The following is a 19,272-nucleotide window of genomic DNA, read 5'->3' on the forward strand; positions in this document are numbered from 1 at the left end:
AAAAAAGCTCCAATAACCAGCTACAAAGGCCAAAGTTAGGAAGATCTATGAATCACCTAAAAATAATTCAATATAATCTTAAAGAAACTCAGTAAACTACAAGAAAACACAGACAAAATCAAGAAAACAATGTGCACATGTGCGTGCATGTGCACACACACACACACACACACACACACACACATACATACACACAAAATCCAAGAAGTACAACAAAGAGATACAAACCATAAAAAAGAACCAAACAGAAATTCTATTTTGAAAAATACAGTGATTGGACTTAAAAATTCAATAGAGCTTCAAAGGTTGACTCAATCAAGCATAGAAAAGAATCAATGAATTAAAAGACAGATCATTTGAAATTGTCCAGTCAGAGAAACAGAAAGAAAAAAAGAGTGAAGAAATCCTATGAGGCTTATTTGATATCATTACCTAAATCAATACATGCACTATGGAGTTCCCTTAAGAAGAGAAAGAGAAAGGACTAGAAAGCTTATTTAAAGAAATAATACCAAAGAACTTTCTCAATCTTCAGAGGGAATGGGCATACAGATTCATAAACCTTAAAGAATACCAAATATGTTGTACTAAAGGGAACTACACCAAGAAACATTGTTATTAATTTGACAATATTCACAAAAACAGAACTACGAAAGTGGCTAGAGAAGAGCACCATCAAATAAAGGGTACCCCCCACACAAATAATACTAAATAAAGGGTACCCCCCCACACAAATAATACTAAATAAAGGGTACCCCCCACACAAATAATACTAAATAAAGGGTACCCCCCCACACAAATAATACTAAATAAAGGGTACCCCCCCACACAAATAATACTATCAGTGATTAGAAATCAGTGGATGTCTTGGCACAAACCTTTCCGGCTAGGAGAGTACATAATGATACATCCAAAGTGAAGAAACAAACAAACAAAACTATGAACCAGGAATACTATATCTGTCAAACTGTCCTTTGAAAATGAAGGAAAGATGAAGAGTTTCCCAGAAAAAAAAAAACTGAAAGAGTTCAACACCATTAGAAGTCCCAGTATCTCAGTGCTCTGCCCAAGTGAGTGAACTGCCTTAGAAGAATTGCTAGAGAGTTCATCAAATGAAATGAAATGAAAGAACACTTAACAGCAACATTAAAAAGTATAAATCTCACAGCAAATACAGACTAATGTAATACTGTAAGGGTGATACATAAATGACATTTTAAACCAGTATAAAAGTTACAGACAAAAGTATCAAAAATATAAGTATACAAATCTGTAATTAGATGTACAATAAGAAAAATGTAACTTGTGACATCAATAACATACTGTGCAGAGGAGAGTATAAGTATAGACTTTCATATGCAATTCATATGCAATACAGACTTGCATATGAACTAAGTTATCAGCTTAAAGTAGACTGTTATAAGATTTATATGTAAGCTTCATGATAACCAAAAAGAAAATATCTTTAAAGAAGAAAAAGGAATCAAAGTGTATCAATGCACAAAAAAGTCAAATAACAAAGGATGACAGCAACATTGGAAGAAAGGACTACAAAGATACTACAAACATACAGAAAATAATTAACAAAATGCAATAGTAGGCCCTTACCTATCAATAATAACTTTAAATGTAAATAGATTAAACTCCCCTGTAAAAAACATGACATGGCTTAATGGACAAAACAAGATCATCCAAGTATATGCTGTCTACAAGATATTAGCTGTAGATTTAAGGACACTTATAAGCTGAAAGTGAAACATGGAAAAAGATCCCATGCAGATGACAACCGAACAGAGCAAGGATGGATGTACATATACCCCAAAAAATCACCTTGAAATAATACAAAACTGTAATAAGAAACAAAAAAGGTCATTATATAATGATTAAGGAATCAATTCAACAGGAAGATAGAACATATATATACACCCAACATCAGAGTATATAAGTATATAAAGCAAACACTGACAGAGCTGAAAGGAAGAATAGACATCAATACAATAATAGTAGGAGATTTCAATACTCCAATTTGAATAATGGATAGAATATTCAGACAGCAAATCAATAAGGAACTACCAGACTTGAACAACACAACAGACCAAATGAACTTAACAGATCCACAGAATGTTCCATGCAACAGCAGAAGAAAATGGATTCTTCTCAAGTGTATACAAACATTCTCTAGGATGGGTCACAAAACATGTCTTTATGAATATAAAAATATTAAGCTCACACCAAGTATATCCTCCAACCACAATGAAGTGGACCTAGAAATCAATAACAGAAGGAAAATAAAACAATTCACAAATATGTGGAATTTAAACAACACATCCTGGGATCACTGAGTCAAAGAAGACAAGAAAATATCATGAGACAAACGTAAACAAAGACACAAAATACTAAAATTTATGAGATGCAAAAAAAGCAGTACTATGAGGTAAATTTATAGCAATAAAAGCCTACGTTAGAAAAAAAGAAAAATATCAAATAAACACCCAACTTTACACCTCAAGAAACTAGAAAAAGAAAGACAAATTAAACCCAAAGTTAGGTGAAGAAGGAATAAACACTACAGCAGAAATAAATGAAGTAGAAAACACAAAAATAGAACAATGATGAAACTAAGAGCTGTTTTTTTTAAAGATAAACTAAGAAGACAAACAATGAGCAAGATTAACAAAGAAAAAAAGAGAGAAGACTTAAATAAAATCAGAAAACATAAAATAAGAAATGAAAGAGGAGAAATTACAACTGATGCCACAGAAAGAGAAAAGATGATTATTTTCTTTCATAAATCATAATAGAGAACTATTATGAAAAACTATATGCCAACAAATTGAATAAGTTAGAATATATGGCAAATTCCTATAAACATACAAAATATAGAGGCTGAATTCAGAAATAAGAAAAAGACAGAAAACATGAACAGACCAATAATAAACAAGAAGACTGAATCAGTTATCAAAAACCTTCTAGCAAGGAAAGCTCCAGGACCAGATGTCAACATAGATGAATTCTACCATATATTTAAAGAAGAATTAATAACAGAACTTCTTAAACTTCATACAAAAACAACAGTATAGGGAACACTTCCAAACTCATTTTGTGAGGCCAGTACCACTCTGATACCAAAACCAGACAAAGACACCAAAAGAAAAAAAATTTATAAGATAATATACCTGATTAACATACATACAAGAATCCTCAACTAAACACTAGCAAACCAAATTCAACAACGTATTAAAAGAATTATACACCATGACCAAGTGGGATGCATCTTTGGGATGCAAGGATGTTTCAACATACACAAATCAATCATTAACAGAATGAAAAATAAAAATCATATGATTATCACAATAGATGTAGAAAAGTATGATTTCACATCCATTCATAATGAAACTTCTCAATAAAGTCAGAATGTTAGGAACTTGCCAAAATATAATAATTAAGTCCATATAGAAAAATTCCACAGCTAGCAGCACATTCAAAAGTGAAAAACTGAAAACCGTTTCTCTAAGACCTGGGCAAAGAAAGGATGCCCAGTCTTGCTACTTCTATTCAATATAGTACTGAAAGTCCTAAAGAGAGTGATTAGAAAAGAAAAACAAATAAAAATCATCCAAATCTGAAACAAATAAGTAAAATCATCTGTTTTCAGATGAAATATTCATATATGCAGAAAACACTAAAGATTCCACAAAAACTCTTAGAATAAGCAAATTCAGTAAAGCTGCATGATACAAAATCAACATTAAAAACACCGTTGTATTTCTACACACTAGCAAGAAACTATCTAAAAAGGATATCAAGAAAATAATCTCATTTACATGAGTACAAGAAGAATAAAATACTTAAAAGTAAAATTAAGTAGGAAGATGAGAGATGTGTACATTAAAAACTAAAAAACATTGATGAGAGAAATTTTTTTAAAATAAATAAATGTAAAGATACCCTATATTAAGATGGAAGACTATTGTGAAAGTGTCCAGAATACCTAGAGGGATTTAGACATTGATTGAAATTTGCTTCCAAATCCCAATGGCATTTTTTCCAGAAACAGAAAATAAAGAAAAAAAACCCCTAGAATTCATCTGGAACTACAAAATATCCCAGTCAAAGCAATTTTGAGCAAGATGAACAAAGCTGGAGTCATCACATGTCCTGATTTCAAATTACATTACAAAGCTATATTGATCAAAACCATACGGTATTGGCATAAAAACAGATATATTGTCCAGCGAAACAGAATGAAGTATCCAGAAATAAACCCACACATATACTGTCAACTGGTCTTACACAAGAGAGCCAAGAATACACAATGGGGAAAGGACAGTCTCTTCAATAAATGGTGTTGGGCAAACAATTTTTCCAGATGAAAAGAATGAAATCAGACCCTTCTAACTTACACAAAACTCAATTCAAAATATATTAAATATTTAAATGTAAGGCATGAAACTGTAAAATATCTGGAAGAAAATATAGAGAAAAAAAGTCTGACACTGGCCTTAGCAATGAAAACTTGGATATGATACCAAAAAACACAGGCAACAAGGCAAAAACAGACAAATGGGATTACCTCAAACTAAAAAGTTTCTGAACAGAAAAGGAAATGAACAAGAAAATAACACGGCAACCTATGAAATGGGAGTGTATTTGTAAACTTTGTATCAGATAAAGGGTTAATTTCCAAAATATATAAGGAAGACATAAAACTCAATAGCAAAATAATAATAATAATCATATGATCTGAATTTTAAAATAGGCAAAGGAACTGAAGAGATATTTCTCCAAAGAAGACATACAAACAATCAGCAGGTATATGAGAAGATTCTTAACAGAACTAACCATCAGGGAGATGCAATAAAAACTGCAATGCACTATCACATCACGCATGTCAGAATGACAATTATCAGAAAAACAAAAGACATAAAGTGTTGGTAAGGATATATAGAAAAGGGAATCCTTATACTTTATTGGAATAAATGTAAATTGATGCAGCCACTATGGAAAACAGTATGGAAGGTCCACAAAAAATTAAAAAAAGAATTACCATATGATCTAGCAATTCCATTTCTAGGTATATATCCAAAGTAACTGAAATCAGGATCTCAAAGAGATATCTACACTCCCATGTTCACTATTCACAGTAGCCAAGACAAAGAAGCAACCTAAAAGTCCATCTGTGGTTGAAAGGATATATAAAAAACTGTGGCCTATACATATAGTGGAATTTTACACAGCCACAAAAAAGAAGGAATTCTAAGGACATAGTTGAACTCAACACCACCATGAATTACCTGTTATAACTGTCGTCTATCAAGAGAATACACACTCTCCTCAAGCTCAAATGTAACATTCACTGTGACAGACAATATACTCCATCACAGCACACACTTTAACAAATTAACAAGAACAGAAATTATACAATGTCTGCTCTCAGATCATAATGTAATTAAACAGAAATCAATGGAGATTAAACAACACACTTCTAACACATGGGTCAAAGAAGATATCTCAAGACAAATTAAAAAAAGTATTTTGAAAATTTTAAATTTCAACAAAATATTAACAAAATTTGTGGGGTATACTAAATAATAATTAAAATAGTACTCAGGGATTAAGAAAGAGAATTAGAAAATAAGATTGCCTTCTGTTCTCAATGCCGTAAAATTTAACTCCTATTTCAAAAGTAAAGGAAAAAATATATCCCTGGGATGAGAGGTAACCCCTATGGAAGTTTTTTATATGGAAATATCTGGTTATATATAAATAGATGATTTAAGCTACATTTCAGGAGGCTTAGTGAGTACAAATTAAGAAATCATCCCCCTGTCAATTTCACTAGGCAAAAGTAATGGACACTGACCTATAAATATGCATTACTTATGATTTTAACAGAAAATTTTCATAACCATCAAATGTAAATTACATTTTATTCCAAATATTTTAAAATATTATTTTTAACAAAATGTTCAGGGTCACTGAAGAGTAATCTGAAGTAGAGAAATCTGCCATAAATTTACTGATTATGAATAATATGTTAAGCATAATGTAAAAGAGAAAACTAAATTAAATTGTTGCTGGAAGTTACAGCATAATTTTCACCCTAAGCATAGATACAAGATGCTGAGTATAAAGCAATGTGAAAACAGTTAATAAACAGTATAGATCAAATTTATTACTTAGGATTAGTAACAGTAACATGGAGAGAATTCTTCAGGATTATTAGTTATAAATTAATTTGCAATAGCAAACAAGGCCCTATAAATGGGAAAATCCTATTTCCTAATACAATCAGTTACAAAATGCTAAATTTCAAAGCATTTCATAAAAATATTAACTCCACTAAATCCTCGTCATTTATTATTTGATGAAGTTTTATTTTTATTGTTGAATTCCCTAAGTGTGTATGTTGGGGGTGGTGGTGGTGTGTTCTATAAATAGCTAAGATGCTTACTCACACCCTGGGCATGTTCACCACTTCCTCTTTTTTCTCACCTCACATAACGTACCTTAGATAGTCTTTTGGAAGATTCACAACTATGGTCTGCACATGGTTTGCGTCCTTTTTCAGTGTCTAGAGATGAAACTGAGAAAATATTTTATACTTTATCATGGGTCTAAACTACTATATCACAATATTTAAATTGGCTTTTGAAATATAAAATAGATCATGTATCTAATATTTCTATTCCACTAAAAAATTAAGCAATTTTCCAAATGTTAAATCACTCTTTTCAGCCAAAAACCTAACATAAAAATTTATCTTATATAAATCAGGAAAACCTATTGCAGTGAACTTAAGAGTATGTGGCAACTGACATCATACAATTTTTAACAATGGAATTATTTTGCCTTTTATACCATATATATGTATATGTATGTATAAATGTGTTTACTCTTTCAATATTCTACTTAACTCTACCCATATAACATAGTGTCAGTCATTTGACTAACTCAATTCTTAATCTCTACAAAGAGATAAATGATTATAACAATACTGAAAAGAGAATGAGGTTGGACTACAGTAGTGGCCATGGTAACTAAAATGATGAACATAGTCATATATGCATGCATTGATGTACCTATTTATTCAATAAGTAATTATCGAGAGTCTATTACATACTAAGAGTTATTCTAAGAGTCCGAGACACATAAGTGATCAAAATCTACAAACTCCCTGACTCTCTGGAAATTATATTCTAAGGCAGCAAATGAGAATAAACAACAATACATAAAAACAATAAACAGTCATCATTACAGAAACATATTTTGTGATAAGGTGATAAGTACTAGAAAACAAAGAGCAAGGAAAGAATCCTATAACCTGCAAAATTGCCCTTCAAAAGTGAAAGAGAAATGAAGACTTTCCTAACTAAACAAGAGCTGAGGGAGTTTGTGACCACCTGACCTGCCCAGCAAGAACTGCTCAGGGAGTTCTGCAGGTGAAGTGAAAGAATACTAGGAGGTAATGTGAAGCTGCATGAAGAGAAATAAAGACCTTAACAAAGGTAAGCACACGGACGACAGAAGCTGCTGTTACTGTCAGATCGGATTGTAACAGCAATTTTTCTATATATGACTTAAGAGCCTAATATACTTACAAAAAAACAATTGGTCTAAAGGCTAGTATTACTGTAACTTTGGTTTGTAACTCCACACTTTGTTTTCTATATAAATTAAGAGACTAATTCATTTTAAATAATTATTAGTTTATATTTTGGGGCAGACAATTTATAAAGTAGCAAGTTATGTCATCAGCAACTGAAAGAGGTGGGGATACAGCTGTTAAAGGAGAGTTTCAAATGGTGTAGAAGTTAGGTTGGTATAAATTCAGATTAGAGTGTTATAAACTTAGGAATGTGAAATGCAATTCCTGTGGTAACAACAAAGAAAATAACTATAGAATATACACAAAAGGAAATGAAAAAGATTTCAACATTTAACTACAAAAAAGTCAACTACACAAAAAAGACTATAATGAAGGAAATGAGGAACAAAACTGCTATAAAGCATAAAGAAAACAAATAGCAAAATGACACAGGTAAATTCTGCATTATCAATAATCATTTTAAAAGTAATTGGATTGGGGACTTCCCTGGTGGCGCAGTGGTTAAGAATCCGCCTGCCAAAGTAGGGGACATGGGTTCAAGCCCTGGACCAGGAATATTCCACATTCCACAGAGCAACTAAGCCCGTGCGCCACAACTACTGAGCCTGCACTCTAGACCCCATGAGCCACAACTACTGAAGCCCATGCTCCCTAGAGCCCACGCGCCACAACTACTGAGCCCGCATGCTCCAACTACTGAAGCCTGCAAGCCTAGAGCCCATGCTCCACAGCAAGAGAGCCCACCACAGTGAGAAGCCCACACACCCTGATGAGTAGTAGCCCCCACTCACCACAACTAGAGAAAGCCCACATGCAGCAATGAAGTCCCAACACAGCCAAAAATAAACAAATAAATAAGTGGATTAAATTCTCAAGTCAAAAGAGAGAGATTTGAGAATGAATAAAAAAAACATAATCATACTATGTACTGTCTATAGGAGACTCCCTTTAGATACAAAAACAAAAATAGATTGCAAATGAAAGGATGGAAAAAGATATTCCATGCAAATAGTAACCAAAACAGAACAAGAGCTGTTATACTCATAAGAGATAAAATAGACTTAAAATCAAGAAAGGGTATAAGAGACAAATAAGGACAATATATACTAATAAAAGGTTTAACACAGCAAGAATATGTAATGCAAATATAAACATTTACATACCTAATATCAGACCATGAAAATTTTTGAAGTAAAAACTAACAGCATTCAAAAGAGAAATATACATTTCTACAATAACATTTGGAGACTTCAATATCTCACAACAGTGGATAGAAGAGTCAGATAGAAGATAAGTAAGGAAATAGAGGTCTTAAACAAAACAGTCATAACCCAGGACTGGATGACTTCAGTGGTGAGTTCTAACAACAGTTAGAAGAATTAATACCAATCCTTTCAAACACTTCCAAAAAGGTGAAGAGGAGGTAACACTTCTAAACTCATCCTCTGAGGCCAGCGTTACCCAGACACAAAAGCCAGACAAAGACACCATAAGACACTACAGTCCCATATCCCTAATCAACACTGATGAAAAACTCAACAAAATACTAACCAAACTCAGGGGCTTACTAACAGGACCATACACCATGCGCAAGTGGGGTTTATTGCCAGAATTCAGGGATGGGCCAACATACAACTATGCCATTTCATCTCAGTAACGCAAGTTGTAGCCAGTGCGTTGTGGCAGGAAAGCGAAATAAGAGGCGTCCAAATTGGAAAAGAAGCAGGAAAATTACTTCTGTTCAGAGATGTTATGATCTCATATGCAGACAGTAAGATTCCACAAATAAAACTGTTAAGAACTAATAAATAAACTCAGCAAAGTTGCACAATACAAAGTCAATGCACAAATCAGCTACATTTCTATACACTACAATGAAAAGCCTGAAAAGAAAATTATGGGAACAATTCCATTTACAAAGGCATCAAAAAGAATAAAATACTGAGGAATTAACCAATTAATTAACCATTAACTTAACCAATACTCAGGAATTAACTTACATTATAACTTAACCATTGTTGAAAGAAATTAAAGAAGACATACAGAAATGCATGCAATGTTCATAGACTGGAAAAGGTAACATCATTAAAATGTCAACACTACACAAAACAATCTATAGACTCAATGCAATCAACATTAAAATCCCAACTACATTTTCTGCAAAACAGAAAAATCCACACTAAAATCTATGCGGAATCACAAGGGACTTTATATAAAGTCTTAAAAAAGAATAAAGCTAAAAATCACAATCCTTGATTTCAAAATTTACTACAAAGCTGCAGTAACCAAAACAGTGTGTTACTGGCATAAAGACAGAAATATTGACCAATATAACAGACAGCCCAGAAATAAGCCCTCACATATATGGCCAAATGATTTTTGACAATGGTGTCAACACTATTCGATGGGGAAAGCACTGCCTTTTCAATAAATGGTGCTGGGAAAACTGGATATCCACATGCAAAAGGATGAATTTCGATTCTTATCTAACACCATACATGCAAATTAGCTCAAGATGGATCAAAAACCTAAATGTAAAAAATAAAACTACAAAATTCTTAGAGGAAAACTTATGGCAAAAGCTTCATTGGATTTGGCAATGATTTCTTGGATATGTCACCAAAGGTACAAGAAACAAAAGAAAAAAACAGACAAGTGGACTTTATCAAAAAAATTTTTTAAAGTGTGCATCAAAACACAATAGCAATAGAGTTAAAACGCAACCTACAGAATGTGAGAAAATATCTGCAAGTCACATATCTGATAAGGGATAGATATACAGAATATGTAGAGAACTCCTAAAACTCAATACCAAAAAAAGCAAACAACCAGATTAAAAAATGAACAAAAAAACAAAAGTGGGCAATGAGGGACTTCCCTGGTGGTCCAGTGGTTAAGACTCCATGCTCCCAGTGCAGGGGGCCTGGGTTCGATCCCTGGTCAGGGAACTAGATCGCACATGCTGCAACTAAGAACCAGCATGCTGCAACTAAGACCCAGCACAGCCAAATAAATAAATAATTTTTTTTTAAAAATGGGTAATGAATTTGACAAGGAATTTCTCCAAAGAAGATGTAGAAATGGCCAATAAGCTCAGGAAACGATGTTCAACATAACTAATTTTTAGGGAAATGCAAATCAAAACTATAATGAGACACTACCAAACACCCATTAGGATGGTTACTATGAAAACAAAAGAAAATAACTAGTGCTGGTGAGAATGTGGTGAATTGGAACTCTTGTACACTGTTGGTGGGAATGTAAAATGTTGTAGCCACTGTGGAAAAATAGTAGCAGTTCCTCAAAAAAAAATAAAAATAAAAACAGAATTACTATTATGATCTAGCAAATCCACCTTTGAGTATATACCCAAAAGAACTGAATGCACCTATAAGCAGCATTATTCACAATAGTGTACTGAAAACAACACAAGTGGCCATCAATGCATTCACGGAGAAGCAAAATGTTGTATATACACAGAATGAAATCTTATTAGTTCTTAAAAAGGAAGAAAATCCTGCCATATGTTACAACATGGACTAAACTTGAGGACATTTTGCTAAGTGAAATAAGCCAGAAACAAACAGAAAACTACTGTATGATTCCCCTTATATGAGATATTTAGATAAAATCACAGAGATAGAAAGTAGAAGGGTAGATGCTAGGAGCTGTAGGGAAAAGAGCAACTTATTGTTTAGTAGAAACAGAATATCAGCTTCCCACAATGAAAGTGTTTTGGAGGTAAATGATGATAACAGTTAGACATGAATGTATTTAATGCCATGTAACTGTATACTTGAAATGGTTAAGATTAATTTTATGTATGTGTATTTTACCACAGTAAGAAAATGGAAAAAAATTAAAAATAAATGAATTAAATCAGACTTCTCCTCAGAAGCCATGCAAGCAAGAGAACAGTGTGAATGATTTTAAACACAGTATTGAAAAAAAAAAAAGTCACCAAACTAAAATACTGAATTCCGTGAAATTATTCTTCAAAACTGAAATAAAAACAAAGACTTTCTCAGAAAAACAAAAATTGAGAGAATCTGTCACCAGAAACCCAGACTTATAAGAAACATTAAAAGAAGTTCTTCATAAAGAAGGAAAACAATACGTGTCCACAACTTGGATCTAAATAAAGGAAGGGCACTAGAGAAGGAATAAAAGAAGGTAATAGTAAATCTGTTTTTCTTATTCTTAACTGATCTGACAATAGCTTGTTCAAAAGCTTATGGATGAGTAAAATAAATTACTGCAGTTTTATAAGGGAAGAGAGGGCAAATTTGGGAATTCTATTGTAAAGTACTTGTACTACCCATGAAATGGTACAGCATTATTTGAAAGTAGACTTGGATTAGTCATAAAAGTGTACTGCAAACTACAGGGCAAACACTTAAAGTAAAAAACAAATTATAATTGATATGTTAATAGAAACAAATTGAGTCATATAAATGCTTGATTAAAACCAGAGAAGGCAAAAAAGTGGAAGAGGAAAAAGAAACAAAGAAAAGGGGCAACAGAACAGTAACAAATATGGTAAATGTTAATCCAACTCCACCAATAATCATTTTTAAAGTCAATGGTTTAAATTCACCAATTAAAAAACAGAGACTGTCTGAATGAATTTTTTAAAGATCTAATTATATCTCATCTACAAGAGACCCACTTTAAACATAAAGATACTGATAGACTAAAAGTAAAGGGGTGGAGAAAATCACACCATACTAACGTGAATCAAAAGAAAGCTGGAAAAGCAATATTAACTTTAGACAAAAGACAAACATCTAGACAAAGAATAAAAGAGAAATTAAAGTAGAGGACATTACTATCTATCTTTCATAAATAAAAAGGATTATAAGAATATTATATACAATAGTATGCTAAAAATTAGATAACTTACATGAAATAGATGAAAATATAAATTATCTAAACTGACCCAAGAAGAAACACAAAATATGAACAGTAATGTAACAAAGAGATCAAATCAGTAATCAATGATCTTCCAATAAAGAAAACCCTGGACCCAATGGCTTCAGTGGTGAACTCTACCAAACATTAACTATTAAAAGAAATCTTTCTCCATCACTTTCAAAAGAATAGAAGAGGAAGGGACACTTCTTAAAACTCATTTCATGAAGCCAGTAGTATGCTGATACCAAGGGCAGACAATAACATCACAAGAAAAGAAAACTCTGGGCTAATATCAATTTGAATGCAAATACTCTCAATAACAGAAGTACAAAATTATTCCAGCAGCATACTAAATATATATATATATACCCTGACCAAGTGGGATATATTGCAGGGGTGCAAGCGTGGTTCACCATGTGGAAATCAAAAATTACAATGCACAACATTCATAGAAGGGAAAAAAAAAAAACATGATCATCTCATTTGATACAAAAGAAACATTTGACAAAAGCTAACACCCTTTCATGATTAAAAAAAAACACACTCAATAAACTAGGAATTGAAAGTAACTGCTTCACCCTGATAAAGAGTTTTTATGAAAAACCCACACAGCCAATATCAAATTCAATAGTGAAACACTTAAACTTTTCCCTTAGGATCAAGAACAATTCAAGGATGTCCACTTTTGCCATTTCTACTAAACAATATATTGACATTCTAGCAAGAGAAATTTGGCACAAAATAGATAGAGAAGAGATAAAAGTTATCCAAATTGGAAAGAAATAAGTAAAACTATTGTTATCCTTAGGTGACATAATCTTCCATATAGAAAATACTAAAAATTCCAAGCACCATAAAATAACTCTTAATTAATTAAACCAAGATGTAAGATACACAAAAAAATCAATGAATTTCTACATACTAGCGGTGAACAATGTGAAAAAGAAAATTATTGTACTTACAATAGCATCAAAAACAATAACATATGTAGTAATTACTTTATCAAGAGGTGTAAGACTTACACACTGAAAAGTATAAAGCACTGCTGATAGAGAAGTCTGCTGTGTTCTAAATATTTTATCCCCCCCCCCAGTTCTTACGTTGAAATGCTAATGCCCAATGTGGTAGTATTAGGAGGTGGGGTCTTTAGGAAGTGCTTAGGTCGTGAGAATAGAGCCTTTATGAATGAGATTGGTGCTCTTACAAAAGAGGCTCCAGAGAAACCCCTAGCTGCTTCTGCTATGTGAGGACATAATGAAAAGTCTGTAACCCTTAAGAGGGCCCTCACCAAACATGGTGGCACTGTGACCTCAGAATTACAGCTTCCAGAAATGTGAGAAATAAATTTCCATTGTTTATAAGCTACCCAGTCTATGGTATTAGTTACAGCAGCCCAACAGACTAAGACAAAGTCCTAAATAAAGGGAGAGCTATCCTGTGTTCATGGGCTGGAAGACAATATTGTTCAGGAGGTAACATTAGAGACATTACAGATTCAATGCAAACCCCAATGGCCTTGTTCAACAGGAATGAAAAAGCAGGTGCAAAAAACATATGGGATTGCAACTGACTTCAAATAGCCAAAACAATGTTGAAAAGGGGAGAACAAAATTTAAGGACTCCCACTTCCCAATTTCAAATATTACTACAAACAAACCTACTATCAAAACCTTATGATCAAAACGTTGTGGACTACCATAAGAATAGGCATACAGAGCAATGAAATAGAATTAACAGCCCAGAAATAAATTCACATACCTGTGGCTAAGTAAGTTTCAACAAGAGTACCATGACAATTCAAAGAGAAAAGAACAGTCTCTTCAAAATTGGTGTTGGGATAATCGTACATCCACATTCAAAAGTATGAGGTTGGATCCGTATTTCACAGCATATACAAAAATTAACTCAAAATGAATCTGAGATCTAAATGTAGGTGGTAAACTTAAAAATTCTTAGAAAAAAGCAAAATGAGTACACATCAAGCAAAGAGATCTCAAATAAAAAATGTAACATTATACCTCAAGGAATAAGAAAAAGAAAATCATGCTAATCCCAACATTAGCAGAAGAAAGGAAATAATACATTAGAGCAGAAATAAATGAAATAGGAAAAAATAGAAATGGTTAACAAAACCAAAACTTGGTTTTTTGAAAAGATAAAACTGACAACCTTTAGCTATAATAAGAAAAAAAGAGGATCCAAATACATGAAATTATAAATTAAAGAAGAGACATTGCTCTGATACCCAGAAATACAAAGGAGCCAAAGAGACTACTATGAATAACTATACACCAAAAATTGGACAACTGAGAAGAAACTGATAAATTCCTAGAAACATGCAATCTACCAAGACTGGAATCATAAAGAAGTAGAAAATTTGAACAGATCAATAGTGACTAAGGAGATAGAATCATTAACCAAAAATTTCCCCCCAGCCCCACAAAAAAGCCCAGAACCAGATGGCTTCACTGATGAATTCTACCAAATATTTAAAGAACTAACGTGAATCTTTTTCAAACTTCAAAAAAACTGAAGAGGAGGTAACATGCTCAAACCATTTTACAAGGCCTGATACTAAAGCCAGATAAGGACACTAATCAAAAAGAAAACTATACGCCAATATTCCTGATGAATATAGATGGAAAAATCCTCAACAAAATACTGGCAAACCAAAATGAACAGCACATTAAAACTAACAAACAACATGAGTAAGTGGGATTCATCTCTGAGATGCAAGGACGGTTCAACATATGCAAATCAATAAATGTGATTTATCACATTAATAGAATGAAAAATAAAAACCACATGGTCATCTCAATGTATGCAAAAATGTATCTGACAAAATTCAACTTCCATTCAAAATAAAACTCTCAACAAATTAGGTACAGAATGAATCTACCTTAATATAATAATGGCCATGTATGACAAGTCCACAGCTAACATCATACTCAATATGAAAGGCTGAAAGATTTTCCTCTAAGATCAGGAACAAGGAAAGGATGCCCACTCTCACCACACCTATATAACATAGTACTGGAAGTCCTAGCCAGAGCAGTCCGGCAAAACAAAGAAATAAAAGACACCTGAATCAAACAAGGAGAAGTGAAACTATCTCTGTCTGCATATGACGTAATTTTACATAGAGAAAATCCTAAGGATTTCAGCAAAAAACTGTTAGACTTAATAAATGAATTTAGTTAAGTTTCAGGATACAAAGCAACATGCAAAAATTGGTATAATTTCTATATAATAACAAATTATCTGAAAAGAAATAAAGAAACAATCTTATTTACAGTACTATCAAAACCAAAAAAATACATAAGAGTAAATTTAAACAAGGAGGTAAAAGGTCTATACACTGAAAATTACAAGACAGTGATGAAAGAAACTGAAGAAGACACAAATAAATGGAGATGCCTCATGTTCATGAATTGAATGAAATTAATATTGCTAAAATATCCATAAAACCCAAAGTAACCTACAGATTCAACGTAATCTTTACTAAGATTCCAATGTATTTTTTACAGAAATAGAAAAAAAAATCCTAAAATTTGTATGGAATCACAAAAGACCCTGAATAAGTTATCAATGCAGTTCTAAGAAAAAACGAAGCTGGAAGTATCACATTTCTAATTTCAAATTATATTACAAAGGTATAGTAGTCAAAACAATATGGTACTGGCATAAAAACAAACACATAGTCCTATGGAATAGAACTGAAAATCCAGGAAATAAACCTATGCATGTAAGGTCAACTATATTTGACAAGAAAGCCAAGAATACTCAGTTGAGAACAGACAGTCTCTCCAATAAATGATACTGGGAAAACTGGACATTCACATGCAAAAGAATGAAACTAGACTCCTATCTCATGCCACACACAAAAATTAACTCAAAATGGATTAAAGACTTAAATGTAAAACTTAAACCATAAAAATCCTAGGAGAAAACACAGGGAAAAGCTGGTGCTGGCAATGACTTTATGACTATGACACCAAAGCACAAGCAATGAAAACAAAAGTAAACAAATGGGACTACATACAACTAAAAAAGCTTCTTCACAGCAAAAGAAACAATCAACAAACTGAAAAGACAACCTAGAGAATGGTATAAAATATTTGATAACCACATAAATTTGATAAGACAATAATATCCTAAATATATAAGGAACTCATACAATTCAAAAACAAAAAACAAATAGCCCAATTAAAAATTGAAAAGGACCTGAATAGACTTTTTTTTCTTAGAAAGTATTCAAATGGCCAACAGGTAAATGAAAAGGTGCTCAACGTCACAAATCATCACGAAATGAAAATCAAAACCATGAGATATCACCCACATCTGTTAGAATGATGATTATCCAAAAGACAAGAGATGAGTGATAGCGAGGATGTGGAAAAGAGGTAACCTTTATGCACCTTTAGTGGGAATATGAATTGGTATAGCTACTATGGAAAATAGTAGGGATGATGATTATCCAAAAGACAAGAGATGAGTGATAGCGAGGATGTGGAAAAGAGGTAACCTTTATGCACCTTTAGTGGGAATATGAATTGGTATAGCTACTATGGAAAATAGTAGGGAGGTTCCTCAAAAGGTAAAAACAAACAAACAATAGAACTACCATATGATCCAGCAATTCCACTTCTGGATATACATCTGAAGGAAATGAAATCACTATCTCTTAGAGATATCTGTACCCACGTGTTCAATGCGGCACCATTTACCATAGCTAAGACATAGAAACAACCTAAGTATCCATCAACAGATGAACAGATAAAGAAAATATGCTACACACACACACACACACACACACACACACACACACACACACAGGAATATTATTCAGCCATAAAAATGAAGGAGATTCTGCCATGTGTAACAACACAGATAAAACTTGAGGGCATTTTGTTAAGTGAAACAAGTCAGAGAAAGACAAATACTGTATGACCTTACTTATATGTGGAATCTACAAAAACTGAACTCAGAAAAAGAGAACAGATTAATGATTGCCAGGGGCACGGACTGGGGGTGAGGGAAATGAATGAAGGAAGACAAAGGGTACAAATAAATTCAGGATGTAACGCAGAGCTTGGTTAATATAGTTAATAATACTGTATTGTATATATCTGAAAGTTGCTAGAAGAGTAGATTTTAAAAGTTCTTACTGCAGAAATATATAAATTGTAACTATGTGAGAAGATCTATGTGTTTAACCTTATTATGGTAAACATTTTGCAATATATAGATACATCAAATCCTTATGTTGTACACTTTGAACTAACATACTGTTATATGTCAATTATATATCAATAAAGCTAGGGAAAAAAATCAAAATTGGGCAAAGGACTTGAATGGACTTTTCTCCAAAAAAATATATGAATGGTCAATAAGCACATGAAAAGATGCTCAACATCATGAGTCATTAGAGAAATGCAAATTAAGCCCACAGTGAACTAATTTCTATTGAAAATCATCTCTTTCCTCTTATGGGTTCAAGTACACTTTCAGCTTTTCTCAAGACTATTAAATGCCTATTAATAGCACCTATTCAATACACCAGGTACAAAGACCCCATAACTCTCATGAATGCTAACAGTGGGTCTTTGATGAGCTAAAGAAAGACTCAGACTATCTTTCATAATTTGCCTCAGGGGCTGGAGAACAACTCTCAAAATTTTTTCTGGAGAAAAGAAGTAAGGAAGATAAAAGATAGTGAAAATGGGGTTGAACACCTCTTATTCTTTTCTCTGAAAGCTTCGCACCTCTCACTTGTATCTAAACATTCAATCCTAGATGGCCAAGAAAGAGAGAGGGAATATCAGAGAAATAGGTAAGTGTAAACAAACACTGACAGTAGAGGAATCAAGGACAGAGGGTAAAGGAGAAAGAAAGGAAACAGCAACATACCATTTGAGATGAAAAGTGGAGGGGGTCCTCTTGCTACTGGGACCCATTAAGAACACATGCATGGGTATTCCTAAATGCTCATTCATAAACGGGCCCTTTATAAATCTAAAGTCTTCAGATATTAAGTCCAATTCTTGGTTTTCCAGAATATACTGGGCTTTTGCTCTGCATTGTTAGGAAAAGCAACCTAAGCTGTTAGAACAGTCCCGCTGGTCTAAACTGTTAACCTAGCTTATTATATAATTACATGCTTTTACAAATTAAATCTTTGTAGCTAAATATCATGATAGATATTCCTCATACTAAATTCCATTCTATAGTAAATTATCATAGCAATGTTTAAGTTATTTGGGAACCCAAACTTTTCATTAAGTACATGAATCAGCAGAAATGTATTTGGGGGCTATAAGATCTAAGAAGTGAAAGTAAAGAATATGAAACATTCAGATCTATAGCATTTACATTCTAAAAATGCCACTAGTAACTCAGGTCTCTAAGATTAGTTTTGCAGTCTAACTTTGTTTTCTTTAAAGAATTGCATATACTTACCTGAAAATGTAAAAAACAATTCATTTTGCAAACCAGCTCTTTGCATTTTAACATGATGGCATTCAGACTTCAGTAAGAAAACTTGACATGAAAGGTCAAGAACCAATTTGCTTAAAATCTCAAGAAGTTTCTTCTCAAAAGAAACATTATAGATAGTATTGCAGGGAGCTGCATGATATCGAGCTGTGAACTGGTAATAATAATGTGGCTCACGATAAGCTGCAAAAAATTAAACAGAGAACAATACAGCAATGGTTATTTAAGCAATTCAAATATATTTCAGCTATTCA

General features: G+C 32.7%; 1 protein-coding gene across 1 annotated transcript in view; it reads right to left on the reverse strand.

Annotated features, from left to right (window-relative positions):
• ZPBP (zona pellucida binding protein) overlaps positions 1-19,272 on the reverse strand; it is a 102,910-nt gene that overhangs the window by 44,003 nt on the left and 39,635 nt on the right. Inside the window, exons 5-6 of the mRNA XM_060019768.1 lie at positions 18,983-19,201; positions 6,510-6,586 (exon numbers count right to left, since the gene is read on the reverse strand). Of these exons, the coding sequence (XP_059875751.1) occupies positions 6,510-6,586; positions 18,983-19,201 (296 nt within the window). The remainder of the gene's footprint in view (positions 1-6,509; positions 6,587-18,982; positions 19,202-19,272) is intronic.

This window comes from Delphinus delphis, chromosome 9 (genome assembly GCF_949987515.2).
Source record: "Delphinus delphis chromosome 9, mDelDel1.2, whole genome shotgun sequence".
Classification (NCBI taxonomy): domain Eukaryota; kingdom Metazoa; phylum Chordata; class Mammalia; order Artiodactyla; family Delphinidae; genus Delphinus; species Delphinus delphis.